At 39.5% G+C, this 21,733-nt stretch overlaps 1 protein-coding gene across 1 annotated transcript in view; it reads right to left on the bottom strand.

Annotated features, from left to right (window-relative positions):
* Positions 1-716: 716 nt before the first annotated feature.
* LOC133405100 (alpha-2-macroglobulin-like protein 1) overlaps positions 717-21,733 on the bottom strand; it is a 31,631-nt gene continuing 10,614 nt past the window's right edge. Inside the window, exons 14-34 of the mRNA XM_061681756.1 lie at positions 20,181-20,378; positions 19,427-19,511; positions 18,869-18,992; positions 18,512-18,737; positions 17,931-18,057; positions 16,436-16,557; positions 15,920-15,971; positions 14,933-15,016; positions 14,667-14,843; positions 13,875-13,956; positions 9,628-9,784; positions 9,449-9,523; positions 7,840-8,002; positions 6,708-6,904; positions 6,421-6,636; positions 4,546-4,664; positions 3,968-4,058; positions 3,808-3,876; positions 2,057-2,162; positions 1,821-1,862; positions 717-1,134 (exon numbers count right to left, since the gene is read on the bottom strand). Of these exons, the coding sequence (XP_061537740.1) occupies positions 1,118-1,134; positions 1,821-1,862; positions 2,057-2,162; positions 3,808-3,876; positions 3,968-4,058; positions 4,546-4,664; positions 6,421-6,636; positions 6,708-6,904; positions 7,840-8,002; positions 9,449-9,523; positions 9,628-9,784; positions 13,875-13,956; positions 14,667-14,843; positions 14,933-15,016; positions 15,920-15,971; positions 16,436-16,557; positions 17,931-18,057; positions 18,512-18,737; positions 18,869-18,992; positions 19,427-19,511; positions 20,181-20,378 (2,529 nt within the window). The 3' untranslated portion in view covers positions 717-1,117. The remainder of the gene's footprint in view (positions 1,135-1,820; positions 1,863-2,056; positions 2,163-3,807; positions 3,877-3,967; positions 4,059-4,545; positions 4,665-6,420; positions 6,637-6,707; positions 6,905-7,839; positions 8,003-9,448; positions 9,524-9,627; positions 9,785-13,874; positions 13,957-14,666; positions 14,844-14,932; positions 15,017-15,919; positions 15,972-16,435; positions 16,558-17,930; positions 18,058-18,511; positions 18,738-18,868; positions 18,993-19,426; positions 19,512-20,180; positions 20,379-21,733) is intronic.

Genomic DNA, 21,733 nt, shown 5'->3' on the forward strand with positions numbered 1-21,733 from the left:
CTAAAACCAGGTTACTTTTTATGTGATGAGTCTTATTTTAATTAGTTTTGACCAGATATAGGACAAATATTCTTGGTAAGATATTGAGATTTTGCAGTGTAATGTCTGGATATAATAAGATCGTGACTTTATCAAGGTATTGACCCGCCCATCCCAAAAAAAAACACCCTAGTCTATACTGAGATAAAATTTAGGAGTGTGATTTTATCAAACAACCAAAACAAATGAGCTATGTCAGTCATCTCCCACGCAGCAGCACGATGCATTGTAACATTACTGCTTCTGTAAATTCCCACTGTGATTCTGAGCGTACTACACGAGAGTGGCTTGATGTTGGTGTCTTGTGTTGACCATGAATTTGCCAGTCGACAGGTCTGTCATGAATGTACCAGTTTGTAGCAAGCAGAGGAGGACATGGAAATGCTTCAAGCTGAGTAGGGTGGTCATGTTAATTGAAGGTTGTTGAGCCTCAGATAGTGACATATACCTCTTATAAATTGTCTGAAAACCTTATGTCTTCCTTGCCTTTACTCTTCCTGTGTGGAAACCAAATTTGACGAACTGACACGCTGTTAAATCCTGTCTGTCGATATATGATGTACTGATGTAATCTGTATTGAAAAAAAATATATATAAAAATATAGTGTATAGAAGAAGGTGCCTAGATGGAAGTAGACTTGAAATGAAACACTGTGACACTTTTTTTTTTTGCTTTGTCAATTTTATTACATGACTGTTACATTTCAAATTGTATGGTACTGTAGTGATGAATTGTATCTACTTATAAAATGGTACAGCACCATTCAGTTATTCGTACCTTGCATTATCCTCCACTTTGAGTTAAAAACATGGATTTGTCAATCCTATTAAAACTGTTACACAACACAGTCTGATTTTCTTGGGTTCAGTGTATAAAAAGTGTTAACACATTTCCAGTGTTGAGGTGAGGCAACAATATTTTTTTAAAAGAAAGGAACACAGAAAAAGGAAAAGAACATCATTTGCAATCACAGGGATTCCCTTAAAATCAAGACACCAATGGAAAAAAAGTCACATATATCTTTGATGAACATCTAGTCTTCCAGATGAGAATCTGAGTAGTCTCCTCTATGTTCATTTAAATCTTGTTGACACCTGCAAAGCAAACACATTTAAATGACAATATATGATCTCCCAGTATGTATTGCATAACCCTAACCAAAAGGATCCCCCTTTAAACTAGCATTACTATTTGAGTTGATTGAAATTAAATTTTGAAATAGAGTGAAATCTCTTGAGGTCAAAATTTTTTTCCAGGGCACTCGTCGACTTCCAATTTGTTGGACTTTTGAAACTATTTCCTATAGGAAACAATACAAATGATCTGATAATCTGTTTAACTGTCACCATAAAACCTTGAATAACTATAGATTGTTTTATTACCGTTTTAATATAACTGTCATAAAAATGCTAAATACTTGATATTGATGTAGTCAGAACACATACAAAAATAATACGTAAAGTAACAATGTTAACCACTGTCCAACTTGAAGTCTATGGTTTATGGTAAAGCTGGAGGTTTTTCACTCCCAGTGTACAACTGTGTGTGTGTGTGTGTGAGTGTGTGTATAGATATAATAAACACATACACACAAATATAGACACACACGTTTTTGGGTGGGACAAGCGTTGCAAAAAGCCAAATAAAAATCACACTACATAATCAGAGCTTATTCTGAACTGAGGTCATGCATTTTCCTCAAATTGTGTCAAATTACTATTAGACTTCAGGGTTTTAATTTCCACTAAACCAAGCATAAAACTAAATCAATGTGACTTACTTTCTGCACAGGGGGATGTGTACTCTGTCACGGCCACATCACCTGCAAATAAGATACAAATAATTGTATGTTAAACTTTTGGATACAAGGATGTTCACTTTCTTTTTTCTGCAAAGATAAAGTCACTGGTTGGTAGCAGCAGAGTAAAAACAAGCACAATTTTAAACCATATACAAGCCAGTGTTATAACAGAAACGACAGACATGAAAGACGGGGCGATCATAAGAGGATCTTACTTGTCTGGTAGTAGTCGTACACTTTGACCACAGCTGCTTTCAGGTTCCTGACAGGCACGTCTTCCTCCAGTGTGACGCTGTAAACCATCGTCTTACCTTTCTTCAGCTGAAAACACAAACCACACACCACTGAAGCCACATTTCGACCATGTGGACACAGTTCAACTCGCCATGACACAGCATCTCTGATCGGGTATGAGTTTCTACTGCAAGGTGTGTAGGTGGGATGGTTATAACCGCATCCTCCAAACGAATAGTGTGGCATCTTAGCAGTACACAGTAAATTGAAGGAAACAGTTTTTTGGGCTCTATTTTCAAATCTGATGTTACGGGTGGCGTAACTGTACGCCAGGGGCGGGTTAGACCAGTGTTAGTAATTTGGTAGACCAGCGCAACCTAGCAGATCCTAGAGTGGGGCGGGCTGCGCCACTGTGGGTGAGTTTACAGCCAACTTCATTCACAGCCCATCAAAGTGGTTCCTCTCAGCGTTTTCCATGAAAAAATGTGGTTGCCCCCCCACCCCCTTCAGAAAAAAGAAAAATTGAAAAAGAAAAGAAACCGTAAATCTTGAAAAAAAATCACTGAAAAGGGGAATCTTGCGGACACCCAACCTGCGAAATTTGCGGGTGTCCACTGTAATAATAATGTGTTCAATGAATTGTTTTTTACAATGATTCAGAGGGTTTGAGCATCACTGTTCTCATATTTAAGAATGGAATACATCTGACATCCACCACGGATGTGCACAGACCTCAGAAACTGTCTGCCTGTGCCCTGATCAAATGCACCAAAATTGCGTTAGACTAGCTGCGCCTAGATTTATACGCGGTCTTACCAGGTGTAAGTTTAGACCAACTTCGTGCCACCAAATTGTCACTCCACCGGGGCGCATCTCCAAAACGAAACCTCACTGCACCGGAATGCCGAACTTGGCGCAGACTGGTCTGCCAAATTGGCAAAGACGCACAGCGAGCCTTGTATTTGCACGAAAATCAGGAGCCACCCGTTTTTGTGCTTCGCTCCAGATGCACAGTCAATGAAAATGGAGCCATAAGTCTTCAAATAAAGCGCAAAATTAACAACAGTGAGTGTTCCATGAATATTTTTCACGTCCTGGTTCAATTAAAATTAGTATTTCAACAGTACTCTTCATCATGCTGTTCAAATTTCGACATCATGAGACCAAGATGACGCGTAACAATTGATCAACAGTACTCGCCACTGCAAGGCTTCAAACTGGATTTTTCTCAGAGTGAAGTGGCCACTAAGCTTTGTGAGTGTCACAGAGTGTCATCAGCAGGTGGTCGTAGAAACGGACATCATTGGAAATTTTCATGGTTCAAATACCTGTTGTTAATTTTGCCATCCAGCTAACTCTTTGTCCAGTTGGACATGTGCATTCAAAAGTTTCGATGAGGTCAAATGGAGTTTTCCTGTGAAGGGTTGTGCATTTTCGATCATCCTGCAATTTTAATTAATTTTAATCCGAAAGCCCCGCTAACATCTTGTGAGTAGTAGTATTGAAACTATGCATGCATGCATGCACTTTCTGAGCCGCTTCTCCTCGCGGGCGTGCTGGAGCCTATCCCAGCTGTCATCGGGCAGGAGGCGGGGTACACCCTGAACTGGTTGTGTTGAAACTAATACAACCAAAAATGACAACAGCTAAAGAAGCACTTTTTCATTTGTAAAGTCCAACTCCGCATTTTATAGAGTATAGATTTAAAAAATAATAATCAAATTGTTCCTACCTCGTCCAAGTAGATGTTGATATAACCTTCATCCAGGTCAACGCGCTTCACTGAGCGGTTTTTCTTTAACTAGAACATCACACAGTAAACTGCCATCAGCGTCGTTCCAATGACAACAGGTGACACAAATATGTGAGTGCAGAAGAACAAATGAACCCACCGACTCCAGAGAGCTTTTATCCAAAATGTGTCCGGACAGGAGTTTGATGTTAATGATGACCATGTTCGTCTCCTCTCTCATGCCCTGGTACCTGCAAACACAACACAAATGGTTTCTCTCTCTCATCTCTTGCAGATTATGGACAAAAAGAGTTATGGATTGTTTAGGAATTCATTTGGTTTGGCTATCAAAATATGTATTCATTCATAATACATGAAGGGGCTAAAATAAAAACAGTGAATAAAGATACAACGAAACAAAGCATTTCCTTGTTTTGTTCTTGCACTGAGGGAAAAACAAGAACAAAACTTTCAATTTAGATGGCCTGATAGCAGCAGCATTTTGGAGCCAAAACAAAATCACACTTTCAAGCTTTCCAACACCTCACGGCTGTGAAAAAACGACTTTTTACAGTACTGTACAGTATTAAATGATTATATTATACTGTATCATATGAGACGGGATAAAACAATTAGGCTCAACATGCTTTGGAGGTCATTTTATGCATGCAAATCACGTTTATTTGACAAGCTGGTCAATGACTGTCGAGGCAAAGACAGATATGCGCACACACTGACCTGACATGGACAAAGAGGACGATCTGTGGCCTGGGGGGGTTGCACTTGGAGATGGTATTAGCGGAGATTTCGAAGGCGGAAAAGTCTGGAGGAGGGGGGATGTTGTAATGCATGGAAATCTGTGAGGGGACAGGAAGGACCAACATGTGCTCTTAAACCTCACTTTCATCTCACAATTGCAGGATGTTAAATGAGACAATCAAAAACAGGAATGTAGGAGGAGTCAAATTATGTCCCTCAATGTACAATCTTCACTACATAACCCTAATGGGCTAATTATTTGACCCAGGGATACGCATACTTCTACCCAAAAAGGTACAAGTACATTCCCAAGCAGAACCTTTTTGGGTACCGACCATTTTATTAAGCTGCTGTTGTTTTTGAATGCTATATTTTTGATGCCAGAATGTTGAACAGTCATAACCAGAGTCTGTGTCCACTTATTCCTGCAATGTGGAAGAAACTAAGAATTATCTCCCTTGAGTAGAAAACAAAGCTCGGATTTGGGAGCCAGCTCAGGCCTGGATAAGATGACAAAAGCTTGAATATTGCCAACTTGAATTTCGGACTTCGAGCCTAGTGAATGAATATATTGCTCCCCCGAGTCAATCAGCTTGAAATCATTCCTATAAGTGCACTTTGTTATAAATGGCACTCATCTGTTTGTGCTGTGGTGGGAAATACAATATTTTGATTGATATTTTATTGGATTTTACATAGACCAAATTCAATTTCAATTGAAATCATGTAAAATATTTGATCTGATTAAATGTTATAAAATTAAATTCCTTATACGTGACAAACTCGGGCCCGCGGGCCATATGTAATTCTATTTGGCCCAAATATGTATTCGAGCTGGCCTGTCGGTATATAGCGCATGCACCGCTAATACGACAAATCCTAGAATGCTTTGCTCGCGTGTTGGTGCGTCAGTCGAGAGCAGCAAGCGCCCCCCAGTGCTACCGAGGCTTCTCTGTCAAATTTACACCTCCCCACCACCAAAATGGCCAAAAACATGGAAAACAGGAGCTTTCAAGCCAGGTGGGAGGCGATTATCTGTTCACGCAAGTAAAGGACTGACTTGTTTGTCTTGTGTGCAAAGTCAATGTGGCTGTAACGAAAGAATAGAACATATTTGAAAGAATGTTTTCTTTACACACTTTTTCTACTCCATGGCAGGGACTATTCATAGTTGAAAGGTTGGATTTTCATTGAAGTACGATATTTGTTGGGAGTTGTTTTGTTGTTAGCCTTTGAAAAACAATTTCCTCGAAAAGCTACAGATAGAAACAAAACCATTTATTTTATGAATCAAAATAAGAAACAAATACCACTAATGTCTTCTTTTACAAATTAGAGTTCTTGTGTTTATAATATTAAAGTTTGCTTATTCCAGATTCAGTGTTTAAGCAAAACGGGATAACATGCACAATCACAGTCAATATTCAATAAATATTGAGTTTGGCCCAAGACTTTGTCCCAATTTTAAATTTTGTCCCAAATTGAATTTGAGTTCGACACCCATGCCTTAAATGATTTATGTTTTCTCAGTCCAACCACTATTAAATATATCACGGTCTAGTTGAGTCATTTCAAGTACTGTCAATTTTGTGCAAATTCACTTTGGGTGTTGCAGTCAAAAAGGTCAATCGGGCTTTCACATGTGATTGACTTGCAGACATTTCTTTGAGCAATATGGCGATGATAATTTTGGTCATGGTAATCGTGACGTGAAATGTTCATACCATTTCATTTCCAGCTACCAATGAATAAACCTGCTAGGATACAATTGTCGAAGCAAAGTAACTGACAATTATTAGCATGCATTAGCATTAGCCTAGTTAAAAACTGCTAAGCTGCCAGCTAAGATCGCACCTGTGCCAGAACACAGCTCTGTCCCTCTGCTTTGATCGTGTACTCTCCGGGGACTTCGCTCAGCTTCTCCTCCTGGTACAGGAGCCGATTTCTCTGGTCAACTATGAACTGCTTGTTCAGACCTCCTAATGACGTCACCATCACGACAGTCCTGCCTCCAACGCTATAGGTGGCGGCACCGTATTTAGCCAGCGCTTGGAGTGCCACCACGGTGTCCTAAGGAGCATATGAGTATAGAGTCATTAAGTCTGCAGAGTATGGTAGAAACTTCTCACAATTTTGCCTACCTGTGTTGAAGAAAAACCACCGTAAGGATTTTGCTGCTGTGTGAGCCAGCGCACAATGCCAGAGCTGTAGCCCAGACCAAAATTTGGCAGGGCAGGGCCGGAGAGCAGTGCCAGCAGCACATAGGAAGTGATCTCCACCTCCAGAGAATCCAGTCCTTTCATAGAGGCCCCCGTTCGCTCCCAGTGGCGGGTTCCCCCTTCGCAAGAATATTAGCAATCAAAATGTATCACAGAAAGGACTGGGAAACATGACATTGAGCTCTTTGGTAACCATTAAGTACTGAGGCTGAGAGCAATAAAAAGTACAGGAAGGGCAGGGATCAAGTGTGCTGCTAGAAATGATACAATTTTACTTAATTGGGCTAAAAATATTTTTTTCCCTTCAAATAATGCATCTTTGGTCATCTATTTAAGCCTGCGACGTATAGCGACAGGCCGAAAAATGAAATGTTCTTCCACTAGATTCCAGAAGGTACATATTTAGTGTGTATACATACAGAATACATCATTTGTATATTTATATATGTAAGTATATATAAGTATAGTGATGGCCCAATAAACATTTGGAAACACTGGTACAGGGAATGTGGAATTCAGGGTACACTGTAACTGTGTTTTCTTCCCCCAAAAAACAGGGACAACTAAGAACAACAGAACGAGTGCAACAATTACGCTTAAAAAAAAAAATACCGGTAATAATCCTCAATTTTGATGAACAATTTAAGTTCACTATGCCTTTAATTAACAGTGATGTAAAACTGCACTGTATTATCATGTCAGCTATATATTATCTTTGGTTACCTAATTTTTATACAAATGCTTGGGTCACGGCGACCACAATGAATCCCATCTCCTACAGGCCTATGTACCATTTGAACAGACACATACTGTACACCGACTTGCACAATCTAATGAGATATACAGTACAAGAGCTGTATCAAACATTGTGATATTATAAAGGTCAGTTTTGATTGATACTGTCAGATCTAATTCCTCTTTATCATTGTGTTTATAAATTAAGAGTGGAGTATAACTGCAGTGTACACACTTGGAGCTGTTTCCATTCAACAAAAATGAAAGGAGATTTGAAAGGAATCCAACATTGCGTCATGTGTGTAACATGATGATGTACCCATTGTACTGGACTGCTGGTGCAGGTAGCTGACAAGCTTGAGCCTCATCGCCTCGTCCCTAGCCAGAGTGAAGGTGTAGGCCATCAGCGCTGTGGTGTACAAATTGTCCATTTGGCCGGCTGCCTCTTTCAGACAGCCCAAACACCTCTGGATCACAGGATCCTGTCATAAAACACACACAAAGATATGAGGGATTGAGTAGTCTCAAGAGTGAACTCATAATGTGACTGGTGACACCGCCTACACAGTAAATACTGGCCATGCTTTTTTTTTCAACTTTCTGGCATAAAATCAGACTAAACCTGTTTTGGTCAATTAGGATTACCAACATTATTTCTATTCGCTAAATGCCAGAAAAATGAGAATTATTTTTTTTGGGGGAATTTTTCATTACTTTTCTCTTAGTCCGAAATTTATATACAGTAACATTACGAGGCCTTTATAAACAATTTGGGAAAAGCCAGACGATGATGTTATTTCTTTGGAAGCTTCTGATAGGTTTATTGACAACATCTGAGTTAATTAGAGCCATATCTGTGGATGTATTTTAACGAGGCACACCTAAAACCCACTGCTTCTTTGTGTGATATCATGAGAAAGTTAAAAAAATAAAAAATAAACGCCCAAGATATCTGGAAGAGAATTGCGGACTTGCACAAGCTTGGTTCATCCCTGGGTGCAACTTCCAGATGCCTAAACATGCCATGTTCCATTGTATAAGCCTGTCCTCTTGCTGTGCTTTGGAAATGATATTATTGTTGGATGCCAATCAGAAGCAGAGAACTTGATGGAATTTCTTGCTTTGGAACGAGAACCACCACCAAACATTTTCAAAAGGTTGCAAAATGTCTATGGGGAAGCTGTAATAGGCTGCAGCACAGTCAAAAAGTGGGTGTCCAGGATCAAAGGCAAAGAACCAGAGCCTAGCAATTCGCCAAGGATTAACCGCTGAAGATGATCTGCCGCTCCTTTGCTTGTCATGGAGGTCACTCAAAGCAGGCTCTTGTTCTTCGCCTTTAATACTTAACACCCATTTTTCGACTGTGTTGTAATCTATTATAGAGTGAATTCAACCAGATTGTTAAAGACAATGTTAAATGCACTGTAATTTGTGATCCCAGGTGTATTTTGACAATACCATGCCACCGACATATTAAGACACCTGGGAATTGTTTATGGAAAAAGAATTCATAAAAATGTAACTTAGCAATACTTGAATGCAACCAAGAGAGGTGCTGTTGAATAAATAAATACAAAAACTAAAACGCTGTCATTAACTTTTCCCCATAGTGAAATTTGGTCAAATGCCCATCCCGAGTTGCAATGAGTGCTAACAAGAAGCAAGTCCTGTTATGACATTTGACCCCTACTACCTCAAGCATCTTGTGTCAGATATACTGTATAAAGTTTGAAGAGGATCTTTTGAGAATCATGGTTTGGAGAGCATCAACAGCGAACAGTTAAAGTACAAACCCAGCAGGCAAGGTGGGATTAATACAAAAATATGCACGTATTAACCCATTTAAAATGAAAATCAAACAAAACATGACATCACAAGAGGTTGGGTTCCAAGTGTTGGATACAAAAGGGGAGCGACGTTTGACTCACTTTAGTGTCGGAGTCCAGTTCTAACAGGGCGGCAACGACGTAAGCCGTCAGGGACACGTCGTCGCTCACTCCTCCCTGATGGGATAGTAAAATATGCATTCGTATTGCTTTGTAAAACATTGAACGAACATACAGGGACAGCAGTGCAAGCATATCAATGGCCACACTGACATCATTACCTTCATGCCATTGTGGAAGAGTTTCCCCACAGATCTGATGCAGCCATCACGCCCCTGCTTCGAGTATAACCATTTCTTGGCATCCATAACGTGCTTGGGATCTACAAAGATGTAAGGCCTCGCCCCCCCAAATGACTTCATCACAAAGGCGGTCAGCCTAGAGAGAGACAGACACACGCGCACACACATACACACTTTTGAAAACAAATCAAAGCACAGTGTGCCTGTGGCGGTAACCCCGAAATGAACCCACCCATATAACAATTATATAATGACCTTGTGTGTGATATGAAGCCTTTGGGCTCCAAAAGAGTTCAGCTGAATCAGACAGAGGGGCAGCAATGCTTTGAGTGCGAACTAAAATATTGTACGAAATCAATGAAATATCCTAACAATGTGAGGATAAGCGGTACGGAAGCTGAATGAATGAATGTTGTGACACTCCAGGATCCCACTGCAATACTGTTATGAATGCAGCCAGAAATGAACAGGAATTGTATTCGTGTCAATATTAACTGTGTTGACACAATCCCTCTTATAAAGTGAAACACTCCCCTATTCCTCCAGAGTGCTCGGTTTAAGATTACATTCATTTGAGCTGTGACGAGGACGTTTTTGTTCAATGCATACATTTCTATTGCATACTTGATTGGTGGTGTCATTACCATTACAAATTTGAGAGAGCACCGCAATCGTAATGTAAAGTGGAGTTTGTAGTGAAAGATATTAGTGACATATTACTGAGTTACAGAGAATAAATTAATCGTTTTACTAACTTTGGGGGAACCGGCAACCGCATAAAACCCACCCTTTGTTTGATTTAACTCTCCCTGGTGAAGGGAATATAGAATAATTTATATTCTAATATGTAATTCTCTATGTAATAGAATTTAGAGTTTCATGGGATAACTTGTTTGGAAGGTAAGCGAGGATGTGTATTGAGTAGGTATAGGGGGTAGGAGTATATTGCAGGAAAGCCCCCCATCGGGGGGTATTTGGAGACAGATTTTATACATTGTTGTGAACGAAGTTCTTTCACGAAAACGAGCACGCTTGGAACCACGGGAGTTATAGGAGATTTTAAAACACAGGTTCCTTCAAATGGTGACCCCGACGTGATCAAGCCTCTCTCTCAGCAGGAGATCAACCATATGGCGGATTTCACCTGGGAGAGTAACTGGTGTGTTTATTCATTTTCACAGGAGACTTGTCCTGAGGTTTGCTCTCAAGGCCTTTGAAGAGAAGAACCCCCACTGCCAAGATCTGCAGCTGCCGCTGAAGGGGGACGGGGAGACAATGAGTGCGCTCGCTGCCTTGATCGACGCCTTTGTGTCCCCTTCACAAGTTTTTTTTTCTCAATTTGCTGTGTTTAAATTAGGTTTTGTTGAGTGTTGTCGTGAAATGGGCTGCAGGTGTAGGGGTTGTTGATCTTCTGATTATCAGAAGATCAACTTGGGGAATTGAATGGAATATAGAATACTTTATATTCCAATATGTAATTCTATATGTAATAGAATATAATATAGAGTTTCATGGGATAACTAGTTTGGAAGGTAAGCGAGGATGTGTATTGAGTAGGTATAGGGGGTAGGAGTATATTGCAGGAAGGCCCCCCATCGGGGAGTATTTGGAGACAGATGTTAAGGAAGAAAGGAACTCCATACTGGCCCATTTGAAACATTTGTATAAGTCTGGGGTAGAATCAGATAGTTTTAGTTTGACTACTTTATCTGCTAAGGATAAGATAGGGTAGTTACGAACCCAGAGCTCTGCAAATGTATAGACTCCTCTGTCAGGAATAAATTGGTTGGTTTTTATACATTGTTGTGAACGAAGTTCTTTCACGAAAATGAGCACGCTTGGAACCACGGGAGTTATAGGAGATTTTAAAACACAGGTTCCTTCACTGGGTACACTTGGATGTTCATGTACCCATCCAGCTTTAACGTTACATTTAAAACTTGCGACAGCACGCCTGCAAAACTGCTCTGGGACAGGCCAGCACCAATTCACTGAAATGACCCACAACGCATGGAAATGCAGAGTTTCAAGTTGTGTTATGGCATGACTCCTTCTTGTGACGGTCAAGCCAGGTCAGCTCTGAAATTACTCAGAAGCTCCAAAATGGCATTGCTAAATAGACAAAATGTCACAAGAGTTTTTGTTGGCATTTCAAAAATATTTACTGGAGCGGAAAAGTCCTCCATGCTGCCTCTCATTTTGCCTGGTACTGCTTTGGACCTGCCTTTCAGATGCATTATTTAAAGATGCAAAATCAGCCAGCACAATTCACCTCAGGTTTGATGAATGACATTGCAAGTGCTAAATTAGTCTATTTGCATACACTCCTCCAGCAAAGTGCAAAATCAACTCTGCAGCAGTTAGTAGATCACCTTGGGCATTTGCAAATTTTTAGCAAATCAGGTCCCGAGTCTAGAATTGTTGAGGGAGGCCACAAAGCAAGAAATATTCCTTCCTGTTACTTTAAGGTTCAAGCATCTTTGGGTCCCTTGAAAGGCGCTATAAGCTATTGGTATTATTTTTATTATTATTTGTTCACGTAACACCCCCAACTCTTGTAAAGCTGCCTGATGTGATAAGTGTGAACAAATTTGTTTTGCCCTCATTACAGTCCTACATTACTTCAAGAAAACAACACATTCAAGCTGTTTCGTCTAATCTTTTGTTGCAAATATTAATGTGATTGGACACTTGAGCGATGTGCTTTAAGCTCATTTAAAGGAAATATGAACATTTTCTGGCAGCTTCCTCGTGAAGTAAATGGCTAGGATGTTTTCTGGTGCCAAAAACAGAGATGTGTACGCTTGCCTCATGGGTGCCATTTTTAGTCTCACATCAAATTAAGTGTGAACTTTAAGCTTAATAAAGTCACTGTACAATAAAGTGCTAAGTACTGAAAAATGTTCTATGACATCTGATGCAACTGCACTGTATTGTGTGTTACATCATTTATTCTGGTATTTTTGGTCTTTTCAGATCACCATCAAGGTGACATACGGCGAGAGGCTCAAATACACTATAAATATTTTTGTGACAGTAAAAAGTGAAACAATGCCAGATGAATTAAAAAAAAAACTTTCAAACAGTCACAATGTAACACCAGTAATCTCTTAGCACTTCATATTTAAAAACAGGTCAACAAACATTTCACTGAGACATTCAATAACTGCCCTTAATTTGTGTGGTGTACAAAACCCTTCATATCCAGTACAGTGGAACCTCAAAAGTAGAACTGTTATAAAACAATTAAGGTGCACAAAACCTCAGGGGTGAAAATGCCGTCACTTATGACTTCACGTGAGACATTTATAGGTCTCGCGATACTTCAGTTTAGTGAGCATTCAAAAGGATTGACTCCACAGGTGTATTGATCTTTTTTTTTTCTTTTTTTTTTTCCTTTTAGTGATACAACCACATCAGCGTACAAGTGATGGCAAAAGAGAAAAACTGTGATGACCATAGAACGGGAAATGGAGCACACGTCAGTCGTGGCTGCTAAGGCAATATGGCAAATTTAAAACCCTAACGGATGAAGATCTTAACTGCTTGGAAGGCGAGTCATGTCACAAAGACTAATATCCCTCTGCATATTCAGTATACTACCAGTCATCTAAGTTAACAGTGAGCCAAGTATAATTATTTTTTCTTTTTACTGTTCGTAGTGCTTAACTTTTGTGTATTAAGGTGAAATATAGTGTTCCCTCGCGAAATGGCGGCTCATCTATTGCAGATTCAGTGCATTGCGGATTTCTTTTCATTTTCATATCGCGCCTAATTCACCATATTGTGGGATTTTGAGTGTATGTTGTAATTTTAAATTGTAAATAAATGTGTAAATAAACAAAAATAAATAAAAACTGGATTGAGATCTGTTTTTTTTTTTTTGAAAAAAATTAATTTACATTGTATTTTGTATGAATAATGGTTATTTATTTTTTATTTTTCAACTGTTATTGTCTTTTTATACTTGTATGCCTGTTTACACTGTCCAATTGCTCAACAGTTTAAGGTTTTAAGAAGGCGACAGATGGACGCTGGAAAGGATTATTTCTATTTTCAATGGTAAATGGGCTTTCATTTGTATTGCTCTTTTCAACTTTCAAGATGCTCGATACTCAACACTGTTTCCACAACTGAGCCATGTTTGATTTTTCTTTCAAAATGCCAATCCTTTTAAATTGCTACAAAGCACCATCACTGATTAGCCCCTCTGCTTTTCTACTCACCAGGTGTTGCCAGATTCATCGCTTTTCCCAAAGGCACTGTAGGAGCCATCGTCATGTTTGTAGATGAGCTCCCTTTGGTATCCTGGAACACACATATAGACAAATGCACATCATATTCCCGATTGTGAACACACGCTGCAGGAAATATGGTCTCATTGTGTTTCACTTGCACAAAATGCCATCTCTTCTCGAGGTTTATAATTACGGCTGCAAGTTTTTAAAAATGACTAAAATTGTATGTCCATAATGTAGAAGTTCTCAAAACGTTTTACAAGTTCCACCCACCTAAGAAAAATAATACTAAGCTCCAAAACGTACCACTATCATACCACAAATAAAATACAGTCGCATAGTAGACCCAGGTGTTCATCAAAAACGAGACAGAGGTGACGAGACTATTATTGTAAGCCATTGTGACATGACATACAGTTTGAACATTAACAGTGCACTTAATTATAGGAAACACTGTAATTAAAAAAGCATTCAGTCAAACTATATTGCACATTAATGTGAAATAAAAATTCCACCTAAATAAAGTAAAAAAAAAAAAAAGTTAAATAAAACTTGCACCTAAATAAACGCCACATGCATTCAAGGTCATGTTAACAAGTAGCAAACAAATATTTACACATTCATTTTCGGGTCGATTTAAACTACCTACTGAGCATAGCTTACTTTTCAAGCTGTTTTGATGATGAAAATGACCTTGCCTTTTACTGTACCATATGTTGATCTATTTTGGATAGTCTTGTTTTGTGAACCCTTCTGTAAAAGGTGGGAATGATGACTCACCGCTCTCAAGGAAGCGCGTCGCTTTGTCCAGAATCTCAGCAGTCAGTTGACCTGTGCTTTTCAGGTAGTTGAGAATGAAGATGTTGGGAGCAAACTTCAACATGTTCTGCTCTCCACAGCCATATGGCATTGCCAGGAGTTGGTCCAGGTTCTTAATGGCTCGGCCCATCAGGTCACCTTCAGTAAAAAAATCTCATGAGGGAGGGTTCTATGTAGAGGACCTTTATGAAAATGCTGTCTGAGAGCATAACAACAGGTATTTTTACCCAGTACAGAGACAGATGCTCTGGCAGATCCAGCAACAAACATCTCTGGCAACACAAGAGAGATTTTCTTTTCCACTGGTCCCTCTGGAAACAAAACAAAGAGAAAACGAGTGAGTGAGTATCATCACTTACCTTTGAACAAATACTGGCCACTTGTGCTTTAGTAATAAATAACAACAATTTAATCTCATATGGCCAAAAAGGTTTCCATCTCTAATGGGAGAACTCACACCAAGACTTACATTTTCAAAATACTACTTTAATGTTGTTGTTCTGTTTCTTTGTGTTGTGGTGTAATACAAGCAACAAATAATGTACAGCAAGAATTAAACTGCTTTAAGTTACTATTGTAAAGAATAATAATGAATTTAAACAAGAACTGCTACAATCTTAAGATCTGGGACGGAGGTAAAGTTTCATGAAGCATTAAAATTTCATCTCGATCCAAACGGGACAAGATGAAAAATTACAACCTCATCTGATAAGACCGTGTTAAATGGGTTTTTCCATGTTAAATTCAAACTGCAGCCAATTGCGCGACTTGCATTTGTGGTTTGTCATTCCAGCTTGTGATCCTGCACACAAAGAGCAAATTGTGTTCATATCTGATGAGACTAGACTGCGATAAGAGCGTCGGAGCAAGTTTAATTGGATCTTTAAGGATCTTTCATTTATTATCACCAAATGGAACTCATCTTTTTTCATCAATGTGAGGATTATCCTGATAATTTAATGGGAAGAAATGATTTAATAACTATCAATTACAACCAAAGTTACAAGTTAATATAAAAAACTGTAGCAATTAGGTCGCACACAAACAATAGAGACAAACCAAGCTGCTATTTCGTGACAAAATGACAATGAATATTAATTTGTCAAACTCTCGTGTGTGTAAAACAAGGAGCTGCAAAATGTCAATGAGTTGAATTCAAACCCCAAAAATTGTGTCTGAGATTTTCTAAACAACTTGTACATGGGAAAGCTCACCTGCAGGACAGAGGAGCGCGTTGTGACTCACTGACTGAGGCGTTCCTTCAGCCTAGATGGGAGACCAACGTAGAAAATGTTAAACTGGAATGCATTACAGAGACACTATTCAAATTAGACGTAGTTCATCGAGAGGCTGATATATCCTTTGTGCTCCTTAATAATTGGAGATCATCTGTGTTCAATTCAATTATTATGAATGTAATTATTTTTAAGCGGATTGCATTGAAGAGAGGCCATGCTGCTGAAAGGAATAAAAAATGTTTTGGGCTCCAGTTTGGGCAGTCATTCTCTGTCATGTTTTATTTTGTTTATGATTATTATTTTATTTCAATGGTGTTTCCTGACATTTATCATCAATCACGTATGTAATGTCAGCTGTTTGTGTTCCATGTCTGTTGAAACTGTTTTTTATTGGGTAAGAAATTTGTACGACAGTGTATTCTATGACAATGCTATAATATGTTGCGCTTTGAAATGACAATATACAGTACGTTGTGTCTGAGAGGTACTAACCTCCACCAGCAGGCTGCGGACCACGGTGTCAATACGGCCCACGTCAGGGACAGAAGCCACCTCATTGCCACACAGCAAGTTGGTCTTCAGGGCCTCGGCGCTCACCTTCAGGTCGACCTTGCCTTTGTGCAAACAAACAGTCTTATTCAGTGGTCATGTTAACGCATGCATCTTCAGTCCAGCCTTCAACAAATTTACCATGAACGGCTTTCCAGTCCAATTTATTTTTAGGGTTTATCCTGCCCACCACCTCTGAATCTTGTTTTCTCTCCCAGATTTCTGTCTTATTCACCGTCATTAAAAACCCCATTTGTTTCCTTATAATGCACACTCTCCCAATACCTCTTTATCTCCCACCCCCTCCTTGTCTTTCACAGCCCAAAATTGTTCTCACTGAGGCCAAGTACAGATCAGACCCTGAGGAAAAGGTTTCCAAGTGTTTCATCAAAGATGCTACCTGACGTGTTAGTACAAATGATTGTCAGCATGCCTCGAAGAGGAGATGGAGCAGCACGATTTGACATTCAGCAGCGCCTCGTCCTCATCGCCGCTTGATGGAAGCAATTAAAACTCCTCCGCTTTCCGGCCAGCTTGTGCTCCAAATACAACGTTTGTACCATAATCCATCCAGTTTTGTTTCACATTGTCATTCCCTTTCTCCCTTTCAGTTTAAGACACATTTTTGTAATGGTTCCGTGTACTTTTCCCTCGGTACACACGGTAACATACTATTCATAGTGTATAAATGACAATCATCCATTTGTATTTTTTATTTTCATTTTTTTTATGGCTCAACTCATGGAGAAACATTTGTAATATAATATGTCATATTGCATGTTTTTTTTTTCAAATTATCCAAAATAGAGGTGTACTTAAGTATCCTTTTTTTTGCTCCTATAATACTTTTACGTCTATGGTGGTACTTGGAGCGCTAGGTATTCTTTGAGGTGGTACATGGTGGAAAATGTTTGCGAACAGCTGCTCTAAATGATTGTGATGACTACTTATAACTTGAACAATATCAATATCCAAGTAAACCAGACTAGCCTCACCGCATGCTGCCTCCACTCATGTACTTTACCTCAATTATAGTTTGGAAACTACAACTTCTTGATATTCTGTCTCACAGATCGTACCCGCTTCGTCTTTTCCTATCCTTGCTCGTTTTCAGTTCAGATATCGGGTGTATTTAAAATATGATGATTGCTTTCATTATGTTCTAGTTCTTTGTGTGGTGTCCAACAAAAAAAAATATATACAGCATAGTGTAAATTGAATTTCCTCTTGAGGGATTATAACTAATACAATATTTTAACATTTAAGAAAAATTTTAAAAAGTTAAAATCAAACAACAAAATATTCAGAGTCAAGATCGAATTGAATTACAACCTGTAAATTCTAATACCATGACATCATGAATAATTTACTGAACATCACATGATTCAAAATGAGATGTGGAAGCCAAAATCATTTCAAGTGATGTAGTCATTATTACCAAGGGCAGTTGGAGTGACAATCCAAGTGAAGGTTCTGCTCTCATCACCGCATAGACACACACTGTACTGGCAGCCGTCGCAGTTCCTGAAGTTATACATCTCAGACTGAGCGAGCATAACTTTCACCTGCAGACACACACAGACAGTATCTGTAAGCAAACAATTACAGTCGAATAAATCAATTAGTTCAGGAGGATTTGGTTGCGCCTTGCATGTGGGTGGAAAAAGCAAGTTATAATTCCAACAGTTATATGTGGTGCCATAACATGAACACCACCAGAAAAACAGCAAAAAAATGTGGAAGAATTTTTACATTCGTGTCAATTTTAATGTGTGTGTGTTCATTTAAATAGCCGTTGTATTAGCCGCTATTTACGGAGGGTTTGTCCAGGGAATGCGGTGCACACAGCTTAACACACACGAGGTATTGCGGCTGCTCTACCAATGCTATTATGTGCTTAAAAAGTAGGTGATCCAAGAAAGGGATGTTAGATTTCATAAAACAACCGAACTTCAATTATTTTGAATCCTATTCAAAATTGTATTGCTTTTATTCCATCGCTAACTCATTGATGTTTACCATGATGCATTTGGAGAGATAGTTGAAGACGGTGGCTTTTAGAGTAAACACTTCCCCACGGATGACAGAGTAGGGCAGCGTAAGACTGACGAAGAAGGGCTGGAAGACCGTCAGCGCAGTGGTGGGCGCCACACCGAAGCCCACAGAGGAGACACAGAAAGCTCCAGCAGCCCACTTGGTGATGGTGTCTGGGACCGTCTTCTCCACATTCACTAAACCATTGCCTCTATTCACGCGCACACAAAAGAGACAAATAAACAGAAAGCTTTGAGCTCGAACAATATGGCTAGAAAAGTCAAGAAATTATACGGTGACACAGAGAAACTTGATTAAATGAAATCAAGTTTTTGTGTTTACCCAACAGAAACTAGGTCCCAGATCCACGTCTCCGGGAAGGATGTTCTAATGGTCTCCTTCTTCTCCTCCATATTTTTCTCACCGCCACCAGAGCCTCGCATCGCCTTGGGAACCGGAAAATTTGCTAATAAGAGAGAAAGATTTACCTTTAATAGGACTCCACATTGATCAGCTGTCAGATCACAGTCATTGTCACTACATTTGAATAAATAGAGAACAATATCAGTAGTAAATACAAATACAGCAATTCCCCGTTTTCTGCAAGGGGTACTATGCGCTTTGGCGTACTGAGGTGCTATGTTACAGTGACTCTTCAGTGTGCTGTATTTCCACAGTGGAAGGAATGAAACTCTGTCCCCTTTCCCAGCAAAGCAGAGCATTTCCAGCTCTTCCAAAGAATACAATTCAATGAAAACAATACATTGTCGGCTTCGGATGCCTTGCTATAAGCAGTGGAATGCGTGAACAAAGATAAACGTGTTCCAGTGTGAAATCCGCGAGCAGCTAGTGTCGCAACATCGTGATATAGCTGGGGATTACTGTCTATAGCAAACATACCATCAAAGTAATACTCAAATTTTGGTCGTCGGCAGTCAAAGGGTTTCTTCACATCAGAATTTGTCACAAGCTTGACTCCAATTTCCTGGAAAAGAGAGAAATATTTGTCAAGTCACAAAACATTCATCTCATCGAAGCATGCCTTGATGCACCTTATTTTGTGCCCTGGGGAACGGTCGCGTTGGAACACAAATGCACATTCTCCAAAGTTCAAAATGTTAATTTTTTCAAAACATCTTTGTTTAACAAAATCCCTTATCGATAAACCAATGAATCTGGTGTGTCACAGTTGGCACCGTGGGCATTTCATATTCCCAGGGTGCCAAGGGAGAAACTGGATCTTGTAGAGGGTCACACCAATATGGTAACCTGATGTGTCATATTAACTTAATATCTTAAAATGGCTCGGGTGGTGAAGTGGTCATCCCCAATCAAATTGTTGTGCCATAGCGTGTAAATGTGTGTTGGTATGACAATAAAATTTCTTGAATCTTTGAAAATATACTGTACATAGACCCCGCTTTGAGCAGGTGGCTCATTGCTGGGATGCAGAACCGCATCGGCCGCGTTGATTGTGTTAGATCTGCCTGTAAACTAATGCATGCCAGTGGACTGGACAGAATGCGAGCAGGCCGCATGTGGCCCACGGGCCCTGTACTATACAGTAATTCCATGCGAGATAGGCACATGCCCTAATGTTAAAAGCAGGTCAATGTCAGTACTTAATGTAGCCTACTTGATGGTCAAGTCTTACTTTAAAGACGTTGTAGACATCATTCTTCTGATTGGTTGGTCCAAAGTAAAATGACTGCTTGCTCCTCCGCGGTTCTGGAGCCACCAACAGCTCAGGTTGAGGCTCTCGGATTGGCTCAGGAAGGCAGGGATATGGCTCGTAGTCTTCAATCTCATACGGGTATCCTGCCAGCTTCTGCAGAGGGAGCTGACTGTACACCTACACAGAGTTAAACACAATACTATTAAAACTCTCACCAAACTTTAAAAATTAAAGTTAGATTTGTAGTTGTAGAATGGGATTTATGCCAAGGACATCTGGTTTTAAAGACTGATATCTCAATGCAAAATATCTGCATTCTTCACAAGATAACTCAAAACATGGTTAAATTTCACCCATCGTGATTTTATTCAAGCAAATTTATCCATGTCAATACTTGAAGACTACACAAGCATTGACGTTTTACTAACATTTTAAGCAAAGAAAACTACATTTGCAAAACATTGTCTTGTTTTTTTCCCCCCTCCTCCTTCGTGGTAATTTCAAGTGGCCAGCTGTTTGTATCTGTAAGTGGTGGCCAGTTGGCCACTTGATTAGGGAGGAGGACGACAAACTGGCAGGTCGTCACCGTGGTTTTGCGCACAAAACATCCTGACAGCTCGTATCCCATTTTTAAAAGAGAGCTTTGTGCTTTGTTAGTGAAAGGCAAACAAACATATTTCTGAAGATAAACTGAATACTTTGAAAATTTGGGGGAAGACAGCCACCGCATTAAGCAGAGAAATGCAAAGTTTTGTCATACGTGGCTTGAGTCCTTGTGACTGGCTGTATTATACTGTATGTAATAAGATATGGTACTGTATTGCTGAATAGACAATATGTCAAAATATTTTTTCTTGGCATAATATTTACTAGTCTTTACACGATCAGGATTTTTGGGGCCGATCACCGATCAGCGAGTTTAAAAAAACGATAACCGAACCGATCACAAGATGGAGCAATGTGTCTATTTAAATGACTTGTTCATTTCCTGAATATAATTATGTACTGTATACTGAGTATCTTCAAAGTATTCTCTCGTCAGATCATGTATTCTAATCAGTCAGGTCAAACCAACATTACAATGTGACAGAAATAATGGTTGCTAACTTACTGTAATTAAATTACTTTATTGTAATTCAGTTACTTCACACACACCAAAACTTTAGAGCTTGAGTCGACAGAACAAAGGCATGTTTACGTACAACCGTGAGTGCTAGCACTAGCTTGCTAGTCTACAAAATGTTTTGTTGTCTGCTTGCGAGCCGTATCCTATTAAAAGTACGTGAACATACCTAAAGCAAGCCTTAAATGAACGTCCTCTCCCGAGCACCGGTGACCACCACCACACGTTTTTCCCCATTTTGTTCTTATAATACACGCTTCGCAATGTCGTCGCCATGGTAACAAGTGTCTACTATCACGTTTGAGTTGACAAGATAAAGCCCCGTGATCGTAAAAGACGGAATGCAATAATTTTATTGCAGTAGTCTGACATGTGCAAGTGCAATCGTGAAAGACCAACTTTTGTCTTG

The sequence above is a fragment of the Phycodurus eques genome, chromosome 7 (genome assembly GCF_024500275.1).
Source record: "Phycodurus eques isolate BA_2022a chromosome 7, UOR_Pequ_1.1, whole genome shotgun sequence".
Lineage (NCBI taxonomy): Eukaryota > Metazoa > Chordata > Actinopteri > Syngnathiformes > Syngnathidae > Phycodurus > Phycodurus eques.